We start from the raw sequence: 18,122 nt of genomic DNA, 5'->3' as shown, positions 1-18,122 counted from the left end.
CAAAAGAAGCAGCGTGATGAGCTTCGGCAACAATGCCGATGATTGGGGGCTGCTAAGTGTGGCGGACATCATCGACAGCGTTGTCTCCACCGATGATCACGAGGCCGAAGGATCGACTGACGTTCCCTTCGCGGCCTCTGATGAGGCCAGCGTGCCGAGTTTTCTTTTGGAGGCACCGCTGGCGGAAAACCTGCAGCGCAGCCTTCTTTCTGGTCTCAAGAAGCGCCTTTACGCCCACTCAACGCGCATCGAGCGTGTGTTTGAAGTTCGTTTTCGGAAAGTCAAGCTGTCTTTGTCGTCATCGAAGAAAATTCGTGACCGATTGAGTGAGGCTATTGTGTCGATGGGCGCTTCCCTTCCCGCACAAGAGGAGCACACAAGTTTGCTAAGCACCATCGCACTGCTCGGTGCCGTCACAGATTGTGATGAGAAGGGCGCATACACGTCAGTGCTACTCGACAGCGTCGCGCATGTGAACTGGGATATTGCGTCGCCACAATCGTGCCTGGAGCTCTTTCGCATCGTTGAAGCACACGCCAGCGAGGATGAATTGAGTGATGAATTGCGTGTGGCGGTCGCGCGTACAAAACTTGGCTTGGCGCTGCGCAGCGGCTGTCTGTCCCTGTTAATGAAGTGCCTAGTTGCACCTTCCGCCCTTCTCACTCTAGACCCTGCCGTGTTTCCGCCCAAGTCATCGTCGCAGTGCGTCCGTGTCTCTACGGCGACCATGTCTGATTTCCTTGTCAAGACGCTCGTGCTGCCCGCTCAGTTCCGGCCGAAGGACTCGTTGCAATGCTCGGCACACGGCCGCACTCTTCTCCTTCTGGGTGACACGCATGTTGCCCGCTACGAGGCCTTGGGTACGATGGGTACGCGTCTCATCCAGCGCAGCGTGCAGCAGCTTCCGGGCCAGCGCGGGGATGTTGTTCTACACCTCAACGAAGCTGTTGCTCTGTGCATACGAGCTCTTGGGCGAGATGAGCACTTCTGGCACTTTTCCGTTTGCCGAGAGGGTCTGGATGGAGAGAGTCATGGCCGTCTAACGCTGCGCACAACCGGCCTCCCGCTAGCGGAGGTGCGCTTCCACTTCTGTGTGACGGGGACGGACACGCTGTGCTGTCTTGTTTCGTCGCATCCTCCCCAGCGCACGCGCGGTTGTCTCTACGTGGGCGAGACCTCTGTCGAGGCGCTCCTCGGCACTGCGTCGACAATAACGCTTGCCCCACTTTTCCGCAATCCATCGCTTAATGCGGCGTCAAGACGTCGCACTGCCTTCCACTTTACCAAGTCCGTTTCAGTCGCGGTGGGGCGTGTGACTCTCAAGGACAGGTTTCACCCCTTCTGCATTGAGATGTGGGTGTTTCCGCGAAGCGTGGCGAAGGACCAGATTTTCCTTTCCATAGGTGACAAGAGTGTTGAGGAGGTGCTTCTCGGGCTGGAGCCTGTCGGCGACGGGGTTCGATGGCGTGGCGGTGCTCGCACACCGCGCTTAGGACCGTCTTTCGCGATGTACAACTCCGCCGGCAAGCTGTCCGTGCTGGAACGGTGGTGGCATGTCGCTCTCAACTTCAACGGGGCGGCGTGGGAGCTTTGGCTTGATCACGAGCTGGTCAGTCGGCAGCCAGCCCTTGTTTCACCCAACGCCATTGCAAACGCCAAGTGCGTCGTGGGCAAGAGCTTCATCGGATTGGCAGCGGAGGTGCGCGTTTGGCAGCACACTCGCACAGCCGCGGAGCTCGCGCGAGATGCGCGGAGACCGCTGCTGGGCAACGAGGACGGCCTCTGTGCGTACTTCCCACTCGACGAAGGATACGGCAATGTGATCATGGACTACGCACCGCACCACGAACACGCTCTCTTGCCCTACGGTGAGCCATATTGGTGCGCAGTGGGTTCATTTCCAGTCCTTGGGGATTCCCTCGACAGTCGGCAGGTGCTTGATTTTGTGCCACAGGCCTGGATCGAGGAGGCGGACGAGGTCTTCTTCGCGGCATCGCGGGAGTCGTACACCATCGCCGGCGTGCGCTCTGACCACACGCTGTGCGTGTTCGACTACGCGCGTGACCGGCGGTGCCTTGTAGCGCAGCGTAGCGTCGAGCTTCCAGTCTCTTGGTGTGTCAAGGGCGTCTCTGCGGACCCCGCACGAAAATCCTTGTGTTGCTGCGCTGTCGCGGTGCCTTTGAGCGGTGCTGCCGCTGCTGCCACCACTAGCGCCGCTCCGCAGGTGTTTCTGTGGGAGATGTGGGCGTATGCGGGCCACACTGAAGCTGCTCCACATGTGCCGTACGACACCTCGTGGCAATGCGGAAAAGCCGTCCTGGAGCGCAGCGCCGCACACGCGCAGCGGATTCTGTGGTCTGCGCAGTACTTGACAGATCAATCCACCTGGGCCTCAGTCGTTCCGCCTTTTGTACTTGACCCTGACGATGCCGTGCTAACCCTGCTCCTTGGGGTGGCTCAGCAGGCTGATTCGGCACAGACTTCGCAGGGTGACCGCGATCTAGTGCAGCAGGCCTGCACTCTGCTTCAGGTGAATCTGCTCGCGCGGCTGTACAGCTCACCGCTCGACTTTGCCCTTCGCGTGGGCGGGTGCTACGACTCAGTGGAGCAGCTGTTGCGGGCAGCGGTGGAGGGTGAGGAGACGGATCGCTCTGTGGTGACCACGCCAACGTCGCATCTGCGCGAATCCATCATACGGTTTGCGCTTCGCTGCACTTGTTTGGATGCCCCGTCTTCCTCCGCACTCCTTCGATGCTGCTGCCAGTGTTTCCTGACAGAGGGCGGCCGGCTGCTGTTCCTGGAGGCACAATCGGGCAAGTTGCGAGCGCCTGCGGCAGAGACGGTCTACTGCTGCCTGCTGACGCTGTATAGCTCTCTGCACACGTGCTGCGATCTGCTCTCCTCACAACCCGCCTGTCAGCTGTCCTCTCTATTCTCTGCCCTATATATGGAGGCCATGTACCAAGTGGACCGCTCGCTGCGCGTGAAGAGCGTCGACGGCCTGCTGCGGACAAGCCACTGCTTGGAGGTTTTGGCGGAGGTGCTTCTGTCGGGTTGTGGTATGGACGGGGATGCGGCGCGGCTGGAGACTTTGCAGTGCGTTTACAGCACCGCGCTCTTGCGGTGCTGCGAGAAAATGGTCGACGCTGTGTCGACGGCGTTGCGCCAGCTGCCCGAAGCGGAAGCGACGTTTCTCAAGTGCCTGCAGCTCAGCCCGATTGGAGCACTGCTCGCCTCGTTCGCTGTATCCCTTCCACTGCTCCCGACATCCGCACTTGCTGCGTGCTCGGTGTCGTTGCAAAAGTGCCGAGAGTCCCTCCTCGTGCTGATCGACCGTTTTCCCGGCGAGGAGGCGAAGCGCTGGGCCTCGCGTCTGTGCGTCGCCCTCACCTACTCGCTCGCCCAGCTAGGGTGCACGTTGCTCAACCCCCTCCCCTCCTCACAGGACGCGGTGCCAGTAGCGGCGGCGGCGGCGGCAGCGTCTACCGCACAAGGTGGGCAGCAAACAGCTGCGGCGTCGCCAAGACCGCCGTACCTGAGCGTGCTGCGTAACGGTCAGCGCCGCCTGAATACAGAGCGCGACGCTCTCATCAAGAATCTTCAAGGCGGCGTCGGTGTGCTTAGCCGTGTGTTTGAGGAGCTGCAGATGAAGGACGTCTCGGCGTTACGTGTAGTGCGTGATGAGCAGCTGCGCGAAACGGAGCGGCAGGTGATGGCTGCCTGCTGTGCACTGCTACTGCCGACGCAGGCGTTGCGTGAGGCCACTCCCGAGAGCCTTCTCCCTGCGTTCCAGCTGGTGCTCAAGCTGCGGCCGTGGTGTCTGTCGAAGCGGCAGGAGTCGAAGGAGTACGTTACTAAGATGCGGGAGCGCGCTGTTTTTCTGGCCTTGTTCGAGCCGATCGCTGAGGTGGGCGACGACGAGGTCGGCACGGGGCAGGCGGGAGCGACTTCTTCCTCTGCCTCGTCGAGGACCCGCGCCAGCAGCGCATCTAATTCGCATGCTGCACAATTGACGCAGCGGCAGAAGTGGCGGCGGCTCTTCAAGAGCTGGAAGGCCATGCGGCAACTTAAGGCGCTCATGTCGTCGCGTGAGGAAGCGGCAGGCCTGAACGTCGGCGCCGAGATCATTGCCTGCTTCCAAAGTGAGATGAGTACGTCAGAGATGGAGAGCGCCGTGGCGTGGCGTTCGAAGAAGGCGCAGTATCGCCTTGTTGGCCTCCAGCTTCTGTGGCAGCTCACCGAGGAGGCGCGGCACAGTGCGCTGCTTGCGCGTGTGCTGCACCCTGTCATTGCGCGGACCCTGTGCGGCTGGCACTACGCTGACGGCGTCGACGGATGCTCAGTGGAGCAGCTCACTCGACTGCAAAGCGCCTTCTTTCTGCTTCTTGAGGCGGCTGTGAAGGCGTACGAGGAGGTGGGGAAGCAGGCGCAGCCGTGGGTGCTGCTGTTGGCTGCCCTTTTTTCCTGTCCGTTCCGACGCACAGATTTGCGCAAGTTGCGAACCACCAGTGCCTCCGCCGAGGTGATGCGCCGTCTCTGGACTGCTGACGGGTCCCCGGAGCTGCTGTATGAGCGAGTGAACGGCTCTCTGCCGCGGGCGCTGCGGGCCACGAAACTCTCTCCGATCGGGTGTGCCTCCACCATGACGGTCGGGGCTGCCGGCCTGACGCTGCGCTCCTCCGGCGGCCGCGGCAGCTGCGTCGCGCCATGCACCTGGACGAAGTCGGTACGCAAGGAAGCAGCATCGTACTACTACGAGGTTCACGTGGTGGATCTGTACCAGGGCGGGTACGTGAGCGTTGGTCTGGGGCCAGCGGACTACAGTCTCTCGCAGATGCCAGGCTGGAACCCAGACTCATTCGCGTACGACGGACTGGAAGGGGCCGTATACAACAACCGCAACGCGCGCGTAATCGGCTCTACCTTCGGTATGGGTGACGTTGTCGGCTGTGGTTGGGACCGCGAGGCGGGCGACATTTTCTGGACCCGTAACGGCAAGTCTGTTCACTCCGTCAAGGCTCTGGTGACGTCGGAGCAGCTCAGCCCGCTCATAGGCATGAAGGGAAAAGGCTGTGTTCTCGTGAACTTTGGGGCTCGCCCGTTTGTTTACCAGACCTGGCCTGTAAAAGGCGCCGGAGCTTCTTCGCGCGTGGTGTCGCCAACAGAACTAGCTTCCGGCGCGCGCCACTTGGGCCCGCGTTTGGAGTTGGAGGTCTCATGGGACGGATGGGATGCGTTCCGTCTCTTATCTATGCGCGCGGCGAAGGTGATCGGCGAGGCTGCGTCTCAGGTCGCCTTCATTGCACCCACGTCGATGCCAGAGCTCGCGGAAACGGTGGGGCGCTGTCTCGATGCTCTCGTGGGCGCCTTGGCCTCCTCGGCAGAGGTGAGCCTTCCACAGCTGCCGCTTCCAGCCCGCTATGTGACAACCTTGCTCGGCCATTTGACACTCCTGTGCAAGTTTCTTCGCGGCGTGCCAGGAGACGTCATCGCCATCCACACCAGCCGCGTTGCAGCGCTGCTTGCGAAGATGGCGACGCGGTGGCTCTTGACCACCTCACGTGTCGCCCTCTTCAGCGCTGAGGAGAGCGAGGCGGTGACGGCGCTTTTAATGGCGTGGTACTACACGATGTATCTAACACCACCGACAGTTGTTCTCGTTCCCGCTCCAAATGGCAATCCGAGAAAGGTGGATGCTACAAGCTCCACCACGCCGAGCTCGCGTGCGGCGCGCGCCGCGCCGGCCAATGCCGAAACTGCCTGGCCATCTCCTCCATCGCTGCCCAACTTCCTTCAAGTGCTCCTTCAGTTGGCAAGCTGCATCATTACCACTGACGACGCGCGCATGTCCGCCTCCGAAACTCGGCATGTTGTGGAGAGCAGCGCAAACTTGAGCGTGGTAACTTCCTGCGACACGGCTCACTGGCTCGCGTTGTCGCTGCTGCAGCACCTCAACAACGACCGCGACGAGCGCAGCCATCACGCATGGCAGACGGAGTTACAGGCGTGGCTCCAGCACACGCTGAAAGCCGGCCCGCAGATTCCTGAAGGGGATCAGGGAAAGGGTAGTTACGACAAAACCAACACGCGTGACATTCTGCTCGGCCTTGCGATCCTTGGTGGCATACCCCGACTGGCTGTACCGGGTGATACGGTTATGGCACATCTCTCCACGCATACCATCGCACCTGTGCTGCTCCTGCACCCCTCGTGGTCGGAGGAGATGTGCGAGGTTCTGGAGGTGCATGCAGGCGACGCGTCAAAGGCGGCGGTGAAAGCCTCGACAACCGCGCAGCCCGCCATGGCTACTCACGTCATCAAGAGGCTCCCGCTGCGTTTCGTGCACGCCACCCTGGGTGGGGACGAGCCTCCCACTGACACCTTTCCCATCAAGGGGGACAAGGCACACCTGGAGCTCGCCGAGGCGGTGGCGCATCTGGCACAAGTGTGGTTTGTAACGGTGACGCCGGCGACACGGTCGAGTGAGGATGTGTGTCTTGTCGCCCAGCTGTCCTGCGTGCTGGTTCGCTGTGCGGAACGCCACGTTGTGTCGGTGTCGCCGCAGCTGATTGACTCTCTCTCGGTGCTGACCGGCATGGCCAACGATGTCGCGTCCAACATGGACCAGGTTCGGTTAGAGCTCGTGCTGAGCTTGTGGGGCCTGCTTCAGTACCGGCAGCGGCGGGGGCTGCTCCGAAACTCGCTCAGCGCGATGCGGACGGACCGCGGAATTGGGGTTGGCAGCGACGAGAGGGAGCAGCTGGGATCTCGAGGGAACGCAGGGTGCAGCCTCGTGCGGGTTGGCGACAGCGTCGCTTCCCCTACGGCCCCTTCATCGATGCGGCTGCGGACCTTTGCAGCCCTCGACCCTCTGCGTCACCATCTGCTGGGCCCCGTCCCCGACGTGCCGGACATGACCTACGAGGAAGAGGACGACGAGGGCAGTGACCCGGAGGACGACGGTGACTCCGAGTTCGGTACACGCTCCCCGTACCCCCTACACGGGATGGACGACCTCGACGAGGAGGACGGCGCTGATGACGAAGACGCAGGGCCGTCTAGGCTTGCCACCATCGCTCTCGCGCAGACGGAGTCGCGGCTTTCGGCGTCCTCTACGCCAGATGCCCTGTTTTTGCCAACCGAGCGAGAAATGTTCGACACGATTCACTTCAACGGCGGGTGTGTGCGTTTGGTGGCTGGTGCCGCGGTGGGGCTGAGCTTCACCGTGGATCTTGCACTGCGCATGACGAACATAGAGCGTCATCAAATCCTCTTTGCGCAGATGCTGCGCGGCGGCTCGGCTGCGACGGCGCTGGAGATGGTGGCCCGCATTACGAGGGGCAACTTGGAGTTTGGGTGGTTTCCGTGCTTCCCTGGCGGCGAAGCGGAGTTGGACCCTGCCGACCCGGCAACGATTTGCTCATTTGCCTTGTCTGAGACTGACCTCAACACGTGGATCCGCGTCACCTTTGTGCAATCCGGCACTACCCTGTCTCTCTTCCGTGGCGGCCTGCTGCTCGACTCCCGGCCGATGAAGACTGGCGGTGGCTCTCTTTTGCAGGAGGAGCTGCGACTCGGGGGCATTCCTCAGCAACTCGGCTCCAGCGCCTTCATCGGTGACATCAAGAACTTTCGAGTGTATGAGCTCGCCTTGCGGCCGGCCATGGTGGAGCAGCTGCGACGCCTGAACTCGTCTTTGTCGATGTTTTTGGAGTCACATCTGGCGCTGCTGCTGAAGACGACGCGAACCGGTGTCGAGAACGCGGCAAAGGCTGCCGCATCGGTTGTGCTGGACGTCTGGACGGAGGGGGACGTGGGCTACCTTGACGAGTCCGAAGAGGCAGCCGCTCGCCACATCCAGGCTCGCGAGGCGTGCGCGCAGGAGCTGGACTTTGGCACGGAGTCGGAAGAGACCGACCTTCGCGTACTTAGTGAGCCGTTGCCGTCGCAGCAGTCTGTGCTGTGGCACAAGAAGCGCTCCCAGTCTCGTGAGCAGCTGCTCAGCATCTGCGCAAGTTGCTATCACCAACTGGCAGCCTTCTACAGCGCACACATTTTGGCCCACGCGGTGTGCTGCGTGGCGAAGTCTTCTCACGGCTTGTCCGAATCGGATCAGCACACCATGCAAGTCCTCAAGGACGATGCCTGCGTAGCGCGGTTGGCAGACTGGGCTGTTTCGACGTCAGGCAAGGATATGGCAACGCTGCTGGACGAGATGTGGCTTTCTCTGTGCCGCGTGAGCAGCGACCGCACCGAGGATGCCGCGAAAGTGAAGTTGATGTGGGAGATGGGGAATGCGTTGCTGGCGGAGCTGCTCCGAATTGCCCAGCGGCCGCCGCACGCTCGCATATTTGAGTCGGCGCACCCTCAGCGGCCGTTTGCCTCGAATGTGTACGAGGTGCAAGTGGCAGGGCAGCGCTCCTACGCTGTGTTTGTGGATGAACGGAGCGTGGCGAGCTGGCGACTTGTAACCGTCTCCGCTGACCGAACGTTGGGTGCGATGCTATCCGAGTTTTGCAGCACGGCACTCTCTTCGTTTGAGGTGTGCTTGCCACAGTTCTTCCTGACGGTGCGATCGGCAGCGGAGTCGTCCAACTGGGGCCATCGCATCGCTGTCGTTCACGATTACCAACCGCAGCTGCGGGCGATGCGTATCTTTCGAAGCGCGCTCTCCGTCTTTCTCACACTCGACTCACCGGCGAGCTCCGCGGTGGCGTACGTTTGGTCGGTGGAGTGCCTCATGGCTCTGCGCACCGTGGCGCAGCGGAACACTAGCAAAACACGACTCCTCGCTTTCACCTGCCTCAACCACCTGCTTTTGTTCAGCCAGCGCTTCCGCACGACTCCGCCGCCGCTGTCATTGCCGTTGCTCCTGCACGACGTTCGCCGCATGGCCTTGCGCCACTACCGCCGTCGCCTCCCTACACAGCGCGTGCTGGGCCGCTTCATCCAGATGAGCATGGAGAGCTACGTCATGCAGCGGGATGCAGCCCAGTGCTGGCAGGCCGCGCGAACGGCGCAAGCGCCCGAATGCTCCCCACCAAGCATGGTCTCTGGTGCTGATGATAGGGCCACTGCGGAGGGTGCACCGTTGCCGACGGACGCCAGCGCAGAGGAGAGTGCGGCCACGGTGGATTTCCTGCGCCACCGACAAGAGCAAATGCAGCTGTACCGCCAGCGCGACACTGCCGCAGACCGAGTGAGCATCCAGAAGGTTCGCAACCCACAGAGTCTCTCGCTCGAATGGAGCGGCGACGGGGTGTGCATTTTGCGGAGCGATGGCACTGGAGGCTCAGTGGTGGCGGGGGTGCCGCTCACGGCTGGTAGATGGTACTACGAGCTGCGAATCGGCGGAACAGGCGACCTTTCAGTTGGTGTGTTGCCTATCCCATCCTCTGTCTTCGCTGACCAGGAGACGCCGCTGCCGCTGACGAGCGCTGCAATGCAGGGGCGCGATCCAGTCACCTTCAACGGCTGCACTGGTGCGTTTCACTGTGCGGAGCAGCAGCAACCGCCTTTGCAGCAGAGACCGCTAAGCACGCCGCTGTGGTTCAGCAGGGACTATCTGGGAATCGTCATTGACATACCGGCGCAGCGGTGCACGATTCTCGTGAACGGGGTCCAGGCGGTGAGCTTCACTTTTGGGCCAGAGGCCGCCCCCAGCGAAGGCGCCGCTGCTGCCTCCCCCTCACCTTCTTCCACGATACCCTCTATCTACAACAGCGGCGAAGATATGGGCCCTTCCAACGGAGCGGGGGCGCGGCACGAGGGTGGTGACAGTAGCCACAGCAGTCATCACCCTAGTCACCGCTCGGTGGAGCGCAGCTCAGCATCAGTTGCCTACTACCCATATGTGTCGATGGGGCAGGCGGACTCGGTGTCGCTCAATTTTGGGGCGGCCTACTTCGAGCACGAGGTGCCGTCTGGCTGTTTGCCCTTGGACCCGGCCAACCTTTCTCTGGGCACGATGTTCCCATACAACCAGATGCGCTCACTGCAGGACCTCGCCGCCCACCTCCTCACCGGTGGCCGGTATCCCCTGCCACCGTTCTACTACGAGGAGGCCGACCCGTTTGCCGGTTCCACGGAGCGGGTGGGCCCGGCCCACGTGTCAGTGCAGGCCTCCGCAAACGTGCAGGTGAACATGGAGGACGTGAAGAACACCGGTCTCGATTTCGAGACCGTGACGGGGGACTGCGCGGTGGGGGCCGGCGCCTGGTACTTTGAGGTGACCTTGCGGACCCAGGGGCTGATGCAGATCGGGTGGATGCAGAAAGGTGAGGCGCCGCACGGCAATGGCCACGGCGTCGGAGACTCTTCCACCTCGTGGTCGGTTGACCTGTTTCGGCGCGTGATGTGGCATCGCGGGGTACCGGAACCGGTGAACACGCCGCGGCGATGGGCTGCCGGGGACGTGGTGGGCTGCGCCGTGGACATGGCCCACGGCGAACTAAGCTTCTTCCTGAACGGCCGCCCCATCACCGGCGCCTCTGCTCTCGAGTCCCGATCCCCTCTGACCGAGACGTGCACCTTTCGCGGCATCCCGCAGGGGCTTTATTACGTCCCGGCTGTGTCGCTCCGCTCTGGAGGTGCCGTGAGCTTCAACTTCGGCTCCTCGCCATTCAAATACAAGCCGGAGGGCTTCAGCCCGCTCGGTGTGCCGGACTCGTGGAATGAACGGATGGACACGTTCTACAACAACGCCTCGGCGGCGAGTACGCAGCAGCGCATGGCAGCGATGCAGGAGGCGTGGCGAGTGCTGCGCAGCGTGCACCCCGCGATGGGCGCCAGCGCGACCGCTGCCGTGGCTGTCGACAGAGCTCCTTTTGCCCCACGTACGCCAGCCACTGCACCGACACCAGCGGCACGGTCATGGTCCATGGACACTTTTGAGAAGAACTTGCTTCCATATCGCCTTGTCGTCCACGCCATCGACAACTTCTCGAGCGACGTCACGAAGTCGTTCACGAAGAACGCCGAGGATGAGCTGGCCCACTACCTCGCCACCTTTGCGTACCCCGACAACAGCGGCGGGGTCAGCGCGGCTGCGGTGGCGGAGCGCGCGTGGGATATGTTCAAGGTGCTGAAAGCCGTCAGCAAAGTTGTGCACGCCCTTCTTCCGTTTCTGTCCCTCAACACCACCCACCCAACGCTCATGACGCTTTTGTTTCTGTCGCTGCGCACGCTGCTGTTCCGCGCAGTGCGGCGAAAGCTTGTCGAGAGTGTGCTTACCGTGTCCTCAGTGCGCTCCGAGCAGTACCGCATCTGCATTAACCGTGCCAAGGCGCACGCGGAGAGGCAGTCGGTCAAGTCTTCTGTTTTCGGTCAAACCTTCGCGCTGCTGGGCTCCCAGTCGTCGCGCATTTTTCAGACTCATCAACGCTTCTGGAGCACCGTCTTCCTTGGCGAGGGCGCCGAGGACGCGGGCGGTCCGTTCCGCGAGCATCTGAGCGAGATGTGCCGCGAGCTCATGTCCGGCCGTTTGCCGTTCTTTGTGCCCACCGCAAACCATGTGCACAACACTGGAAGCCACCGCGAGGCGTACGTGCCGGCCGCTTCTGCCCGTTCCGCCTACGACCTAGAGGCGTTTGCGTTCATTGGAAAGCTGATGGGTGGTGCGCTGCGGAGTGAGGACCCTCTCGATTTATTCCTGCCGCCTCTGGTGTGGCGCTACCTGTGCGCCTACCCCATCACAGAGGCGGAGGTGGAGCAGGTGGATGTGATCTGTGTGCAGTGCGTTCGTGAGTTCCGCGTCCTCAGCGCCACACACGCGGCTGCAGCGGTGGCGGACGCGGATGAGTCAGGGGGCACCGAGACGGAGCTGTTCGAGGACGTCTTCGGTGAGGAGTTCTTCGTGACACAGCTGAGCGACCACTCGACGAAGGAATTGATTGAGGGAGGCGCCCAGACGCGGGTGACGTTGGCGCGCAGCAGCGAGTACGCCGAGGCGTTGCTGCAGGCGCGACTCCACGAGTTCGACTTGCAGCTGCATAAAATGCGAGAGGGACTGCTTTCCGTGGTGCCGGAGGTGGCCGTGTTGCTCTTGACCCCAGAGGAGTTGGAGCTGCGCGTGTGTGGGCAGGCGGACTACACGCCAGAGGAGCTGCGCAAGGGAGCCTCGTATGAAGGGTTGACAAGCGAGGATCGGCGTGTGCAGCTGCTATGGAAGGCTCTGGAGGAGGCCACGCCGCTGCAGCGGCGACTCTTCCTCCGCTTTGTGTCAGGACGCGATCGGATGCCGGTGAAGCTGCGCATTCTGCCCCTCACCACGCAGGCCGATGCCGACACGGTTCTTCCACGTGCGGCGACGTGCTTTTTCGCGATTGAGGTGCCCGACTACAGCACACTAGAGGTGATGAAGCGGAAGCTCTACTACAGCATCGAGAACTGCGCTGATATGGACACCGACTTCAACGCTCGCGTTGTGGACGAGGACGAGGGCCCACAACTGTCCGTCGCCCTGGACGATGGCCAGCAGGACATCATACCGCCCAACTCGGAGAATGAATAACAGGGCACATAGAGCCTGGGCCGTTTTGTTTGCGCCGCCTCCCCTTCTCCTCCTCCTCCCTTCAGCGACCGCGAAGACGCGGAAGAGACGGCATGTTTTGCGCTGTGACCGCCATGCCTGTTCTCGTGTTCACGCTGGCTTTTCGCTCGTACCCGCCCCCTCTCCGTGTCCCTTTCACTCTATGCGCCCATCGCTCTTTGCGGCTCTTTTTGGTTGCTCCCCTTCGAGGAAACGCACTGCCACGCTGACGCGAAGATCTTGTGGTCTCTCGCTTTTTGCATGCGCTGTGATGTAGAGCAGCGACAGCGGACAGGGTTTTCGAATGCGTTCATGTGGGTTAGGCGTTTTCGAAACTTCCAGCACGGCCGCCACTCACCGTTGCCGATGCGCTGTCACCTCGTCTCTCGGAGTGTCAGTGAGTTGAAAACTCGTTGTTTTTTCCGCGTCCTCTTTGCTTCCGTTCTCGTCAATTTCGTTTGTTGTTGCTTTCTCGATGGCATCATACGCCGACGCGCCGTGGGCCGCTCCGCTGGCAAGTTTACTCTTTCTTCCATACCCGGGTCGAACACTCTTGCCCTTGCTCCTCTCATCCACGGTGACGCTGCGGCGTGCCTTGTGTCTCCACTTAAGTTTTCAGTGCGCGTTCGACGCAGTCGCCCGAGCTACGCTCCACTTCTGCACGGAGTGGTGGTTGACGTGGATCGGATGATTTCACTTTCATCTCTTCTCGAGGAGTCTGATTACTTGGTATTCTACATACATCCGTCACCGCTGTCGCCATCTCTTTCCCGCTTTCCGTTGAACTTCTCTCCCCTGTGCGCTTGAAACATGGCGCCAAGCGGGCACACTAACCCTGCCTCACCTACCACTCACAGAACCATCGGAAAGCGCCCTCCCTCTCTCTCCCTCCCATCCACTTCCAACAGCATCTCTTGCACCTGAAAGAAGAACAGAACACCCCGACGTGTTTCTTTCCCCCTTGGTTTCAAATTGAGAGGGTCATACACGTGCGTCGAGCTCCACGGGTAGGCGTCTGTGCGCGACTAACTTTCTTCCCCCCCCTCAAAACGCGCTGCGCTCCCCTTCGTCACGTTGACACACACACACACACACACGAAAAGGAGAACGAAAAAAAGAACAGCGTGCATCACCGGTTAAAGCCAGCCGCAAAAACGTCTCTCCGCTTCTTCCGCGGCGACCGCGCACATATCAGCGCATTCAATCATCTACCCATCCCTCGCATCTAGCAACGTGTGTGTGCGTGCGTAATTTGTTGCTGCGTGCAACCATTGTTGTTGTCTTTTGGGGTTTGCTCGGCGATTGCAGAGGGAAACAACCGAGCAAAGGACGGAGCGGTGCTAAACATATCGAAACGGGCCACCACAAAACTGTTTTTTTCCCTGCTCGTTTGCTCAGCCATCGAGGCAGGCTGACTCGTTATCCCGGTCTGGTGCTGCTACTCATCTCTTGCATCGCTTCTTGTGTCTCTGCCGTCTTCTTTTTGTTTACCCGCAACGGGCGTGGGCGTTGCCGTCATCTTTCATTTTCGTTTGCCTTTGTGGCTCTCTCTTCTTCTTCGTCTAGCGCGGATGAGCAAGTCGTCTATCGCCAATGACAGCTCTGTCACGCTCGCCCCTTTCCTCGTCGCCCTTGGCGACTACCAGAAGAAGGGGGTAGGCGTGGACATGATGTTGAAGTCAGTGCTCAACATTGTGCGTCTGTGCATGATTTACAGCACTGACGGACGGGACAGGAGAAAATACTTTCAGCTAGCCGACAGCATCATTGAGTGCCGCATGCTGTGCAACTTCGGCCGTCCGGCAATGACGCTCAGTCAAGGACTGAAGATGTTCGCCATGAGAGAGGAGATGGAGTTCTGGCACTGGCTTTTCACTTGTCTCTCCTTCTTCTTGCGGGTGCCAGAGCAGCTGAGCGGTGACCTCAACTACCTGCAGAAGGTTGTATTTCACAGTTGGAGTCGAGAGGCATTTTCATTCTCCTACCGCTTCTTCAAGTCCTTGTCTCTGACATGCTGTGTGCTGATGGAGCTCACTCGTCGCTCTGCGCTGCAGCGGGCGCTGCGTGACGCCTCTACGCCAAAGCAGCGCTTGCACGCAGGCCTGGAAATGAGGGTGTCGAACGCGCTGATTGTGCGGTCTCTGTGCGACATGTACGTGTACTTCAAGTGGATACCGAGCTACCACCCAATCAAGACGGTCGAGTTCTTGTGCGGCTTCGTGTCTGGCATCGTTGGCATGTGGCTTGTGTGGAGGGACACGCGGTACGTTGTGTCGCCGCCTCCTGTGATGACAGCCGAGACCCCGATACCGTGCCCGAACAAGGACGCGCTGAAGCGCGCCGTGTGCGTGCTGGGCAGCCAGGGGGACGGTAGCGAGGTCGCCAGCGGTAGCGGCGAAGATGGGTGATGATTGCGCGTATCCGCTTTCCACCTCCACTGCACAGAGAGCCGTAAAAGGACGACTATTCCACGTACTTTTCTGGCCATACCATCGTACACACGCACACATGCACACACCTTCGTTCACAAGCAATCGTGCTGACCAAGAAAGGTGGAGAAAAGGAGAAGAGGCAACTACATGCAGACGCAGCGCTGCTCTCTCTTATTTATCCCTATGCTTGTACTCTACCCGACAAGATGTTTCAGTTTTTTTTTTTCTTGGTTTGTGTTTCCGCTCTTCTTGCTTGTTTCGAACGGGAATGGTCGGCAGAGCTGTCAGCAAGGGGCACCGACATGCCATCTCACGGTGCCGAGGAAGTGGTGCGCGGCCCGGCAGCAGCTCCCGGTGACACAATGTACTCAGCGAGCCTTTCACATCTCCTCTTGCCCGTTTTCGTGAGAAAGTGTGCGTGCATGTGTTTCTGTCGGTATCCGCCTCCCCTCCCTCCCCTCCGATCCACGCACATTTCTCCTCTCATGATCATTTTCTTCCCTCTCTTTTTGTTGTGTCTATCCACTCCATGCGGTGCCATGGAAGATGGTTCGCCATTCAACACTGCCGCTTCGCCCCTTCCCCTTTTTTCACCCACCGCCCTAACTCAAGGCTCATGATAGGTTGGGCGACCTCTCTCATCGCCTTTCTCGGTCTCTCCGCCCTCTTTTTCTCTCTACCCTCGCTTGGTCGAAGCAATGAATTCGTTTGGCCCTCTCCCTTGCCCCTGCCGCATCTCGAACGCATGCGCATCGCGTCCGTGCGCGTGTATAAGCGAGCAACTGCTTGTGGGCTGGCGTGAGCGCGTGTCCTCCCGGCGACGCAATCAATAGATAGTCTGCATGTGTTTGTGTGTGTGCCCGCCCATCTTCACGCATCTGCGCCCAAGGCCCGCCAGAGTGTGAGCTTGCGCCTCCTTTTTCCTATATCCTCCAAATGTGTAAGGCTAGTATTATTTGTGCGCGTGCTCCCCTCAGCCTCGCTGAACGCCAGCGCGCCTCCTCTCACGTCTCTCCTCCTTTGTATGTTCCTCAGCCCTACACAAGGGGAGGGGGCACAGGTGCGATACACGGATGCTCTTGCTCCGCGTGCCGTCACGACGACGCACTGCCAGCCATGGATGACGCAGCTATGATCTCTGACACCGGAGGCGCGGGCAGAAGATGGCCATGCATCGCTGTCAGTGGAAAGAAAAAGAAAACTAACGCGTGGTGGCCAATGCGGCAGGCATCAGGAGACGGATGCAGCAGCTCAGGGCTCTTGAACACGAGCGTGCTCGAGGGGGAAGAAGGAATCCAACAAGCAGAGAAGTCGTTGTGGGCGGGCGAATGGGCACCATCTGAGTCCCCAAAGAATAGAACGAGGGAACAGAAGGAGAAAGCAACACGTCACCTTCGTCCGACACGGACCTACCCCCTTCTACCTACCCTCTCTCCCCCCCTCTCCGCTGCATCGTCTTACCAACCGCACCCTTTTTGTTTCACAGGCGACACGATGAAAAAAAAAGGGACGATACAATCATACCGCGCTGATTGAAAGGATGAGGAAAGAGGGAGGGCGGGGGGGGGGCAGCTCGTGTCTTGATCCGTTACGCGTGTGCTTGTGTTGGCTGATGTTTGCGCTTGTGGTGGCATATTTTGCCGATTTACCGTGTTGCTATGCTCCCTTCGTTCTTCTTTTTAAGTAAACGTTGTCCGCCGAGTCTTTCCATATTATTCTTAATGATCTTCTCTCTTTGATTCGGTGCCCCACAACTATCGGTGCGCATGTGATTCAGCGAGAAAAAAGGAGGAGAAGGGAGGGGCGTGTGGGATGGCAGGAGAGTTTCTCGAGGGGGGACGGGACGGGCAGGATTTCAGGAAGAGGTAGTGGGTGGGCGCTGGAGCGATGGACACGACGCACGGAAAGTGGAACGAAAGAGGAGGCTCATGGGGAAAGTGAAATGCTGATAAGAGACCGGAAAAACGTGTAGTTCACATGCGTGAAGCGACGTGCGCCGTTTTTCATCAGCGTTGTTTATCATGTGCACGCCGAAAAGTGAGGTGCCAGCGGAGGAGCAATCCAAGCGTGGACAGTCTCGGCGTGCGGGGGATAACTGCCTCCTGCGCTCCTTTGCTTTTGGGGTGCGTTTCTCTGTTCCTCTAGTGAATACATGAAGGGTATATATATATATATATATGAGAAGGCCTGCAGAAAAGGGGTTCTTTGCCGCGGCTTCATCAAGCTCCCGCATGCGTTCGTGCGTGGGCGCATTTCTGGGGCCCACTCTATTGATTCTCAGGTGTTTCTTTTCGTCCTTTTTTCTTCGGTGCTTGGGTGTCTGTATGCTCGTTGTGCGACTGGCGACTTCTCTTTGTTCCTCTCTGTCTGTGCGTCCTTGTGCGTCTTGTAATGCATAATTTTCTTTTCCTATGCTGGACGTTCTTTTTTTTTTTCGGGGTCGTGGCGGAGATTTTGTAAATGTGTGTTTTGCACCTAAGCAACAATAAGAAAACATCCCTCCTCCTCCCTCTCTTTCTCTCGCGCGCACCGACTTACTCATTCATGTGCGTCTCCATTCATCTTTCAGAATATACCTTTTTTATTTTTGGTTGCTTTCCCCTTCCGGGACCCATGCTCATGTGTACGCGCGTGCACTGTGCCGTTGCCCTTTGCCTTGTGGCGGGCACCGCCCTGGCCGAGGTGGGCGGACATGAATGATGCGCGAAGGAGACGCGAGCTCGCAAGCGGGGGAGGGAAAAGACGGAGCGCGTCTCTCGGATGGGGAGGGGGACAGGGACAACCGTAGCAAAGCGTGTACAGGCCTTATCTACAGGGCGCACACCAAAGGCTGCGGAGCGCAAGGGCAGCAAAAACAAGGGGCTTGGGCGATGGAAGGCAAATCACTGCACGCACTCTTGATTCTACCCTTGCATTTCTTCCGTCTGCTTGGACACACACACACTCCGTGTGGGGAGTTCAAGCAGCCCCTCCCTACCCCTGCCGAATGCCGAGCCACTTCTGGTGCTGACAGGGCCAAGCACCCGCGACGCAGGGAGGTCAGAGCGATGCATCACTGCCGATGCCGGCGGTCAGGTCCTGGATGGCGCGATGCGTCTGAGCGACCTGCGACAGCGTGAGCATGCTTGCACCATCCATACGATGGGCACGAGTGCCGACCT

The 18,122-nt window shown here is 60.0% G+C and overlaps 2 protein-coding genes across 2 annotated transcripts; both read left to right on the top strand.

The window, feature by feature from the left end:
• Positions 1-16: 16 nt before the first annotated feature.
• On the top strand, positions 17-12,511 carry LDBPK_366600 (ubiquitin-protein ligase, putative; the record flags this gene model as incomplete). Its single annotated transcript, XM_003865723.1, has 1 exon — positions 17-12,511. One exon carries the CDS (start codon positions 17-19, stop codon positions 12,509-12,511), a length of 12,495 nt encoding a protein of 4,164 aa, XP_003865771.1.
• Positions 12,512-14,100: 1,589 nt separating this feature from the next.
• On the top strand, positions 14,101-14,937 carry LDBPK_366590 (hypothetical protein, conserved; the record flags this gene model as incomplete). The annotated part of the gene is made up of 1 exon (XM_003865722.1): positions 14,101-14,937. One exon carries the CDS (start codon positions 14,101-14,103, stop codon positions 14,935-14,937), a length of 837 nt encoding a protein of 278 aa, XP_003865770.1.
• Positions 14,938-18,122: the final 3,185 nt, after the last annotated feature.

The sequence above is a fragment of the Leishmania donovani genome, chromosome 36, assembly GCF_000227135.1.
Source record: "Leishmania donovani BPK282A1 complete genome, chromosome 36".
Lineage (NCBI taxonomy): Eukaryota > Euglenozoa > Kinetoplastea > Trypanosomatida > Trypanosomatidae > Leishmania > Leishmania donovani.
The sequence above is the reverse complement of the archived record's forward strand: the minus strand, read 5'-3'. Positions and strand labels throughout refer to the sequence as shown.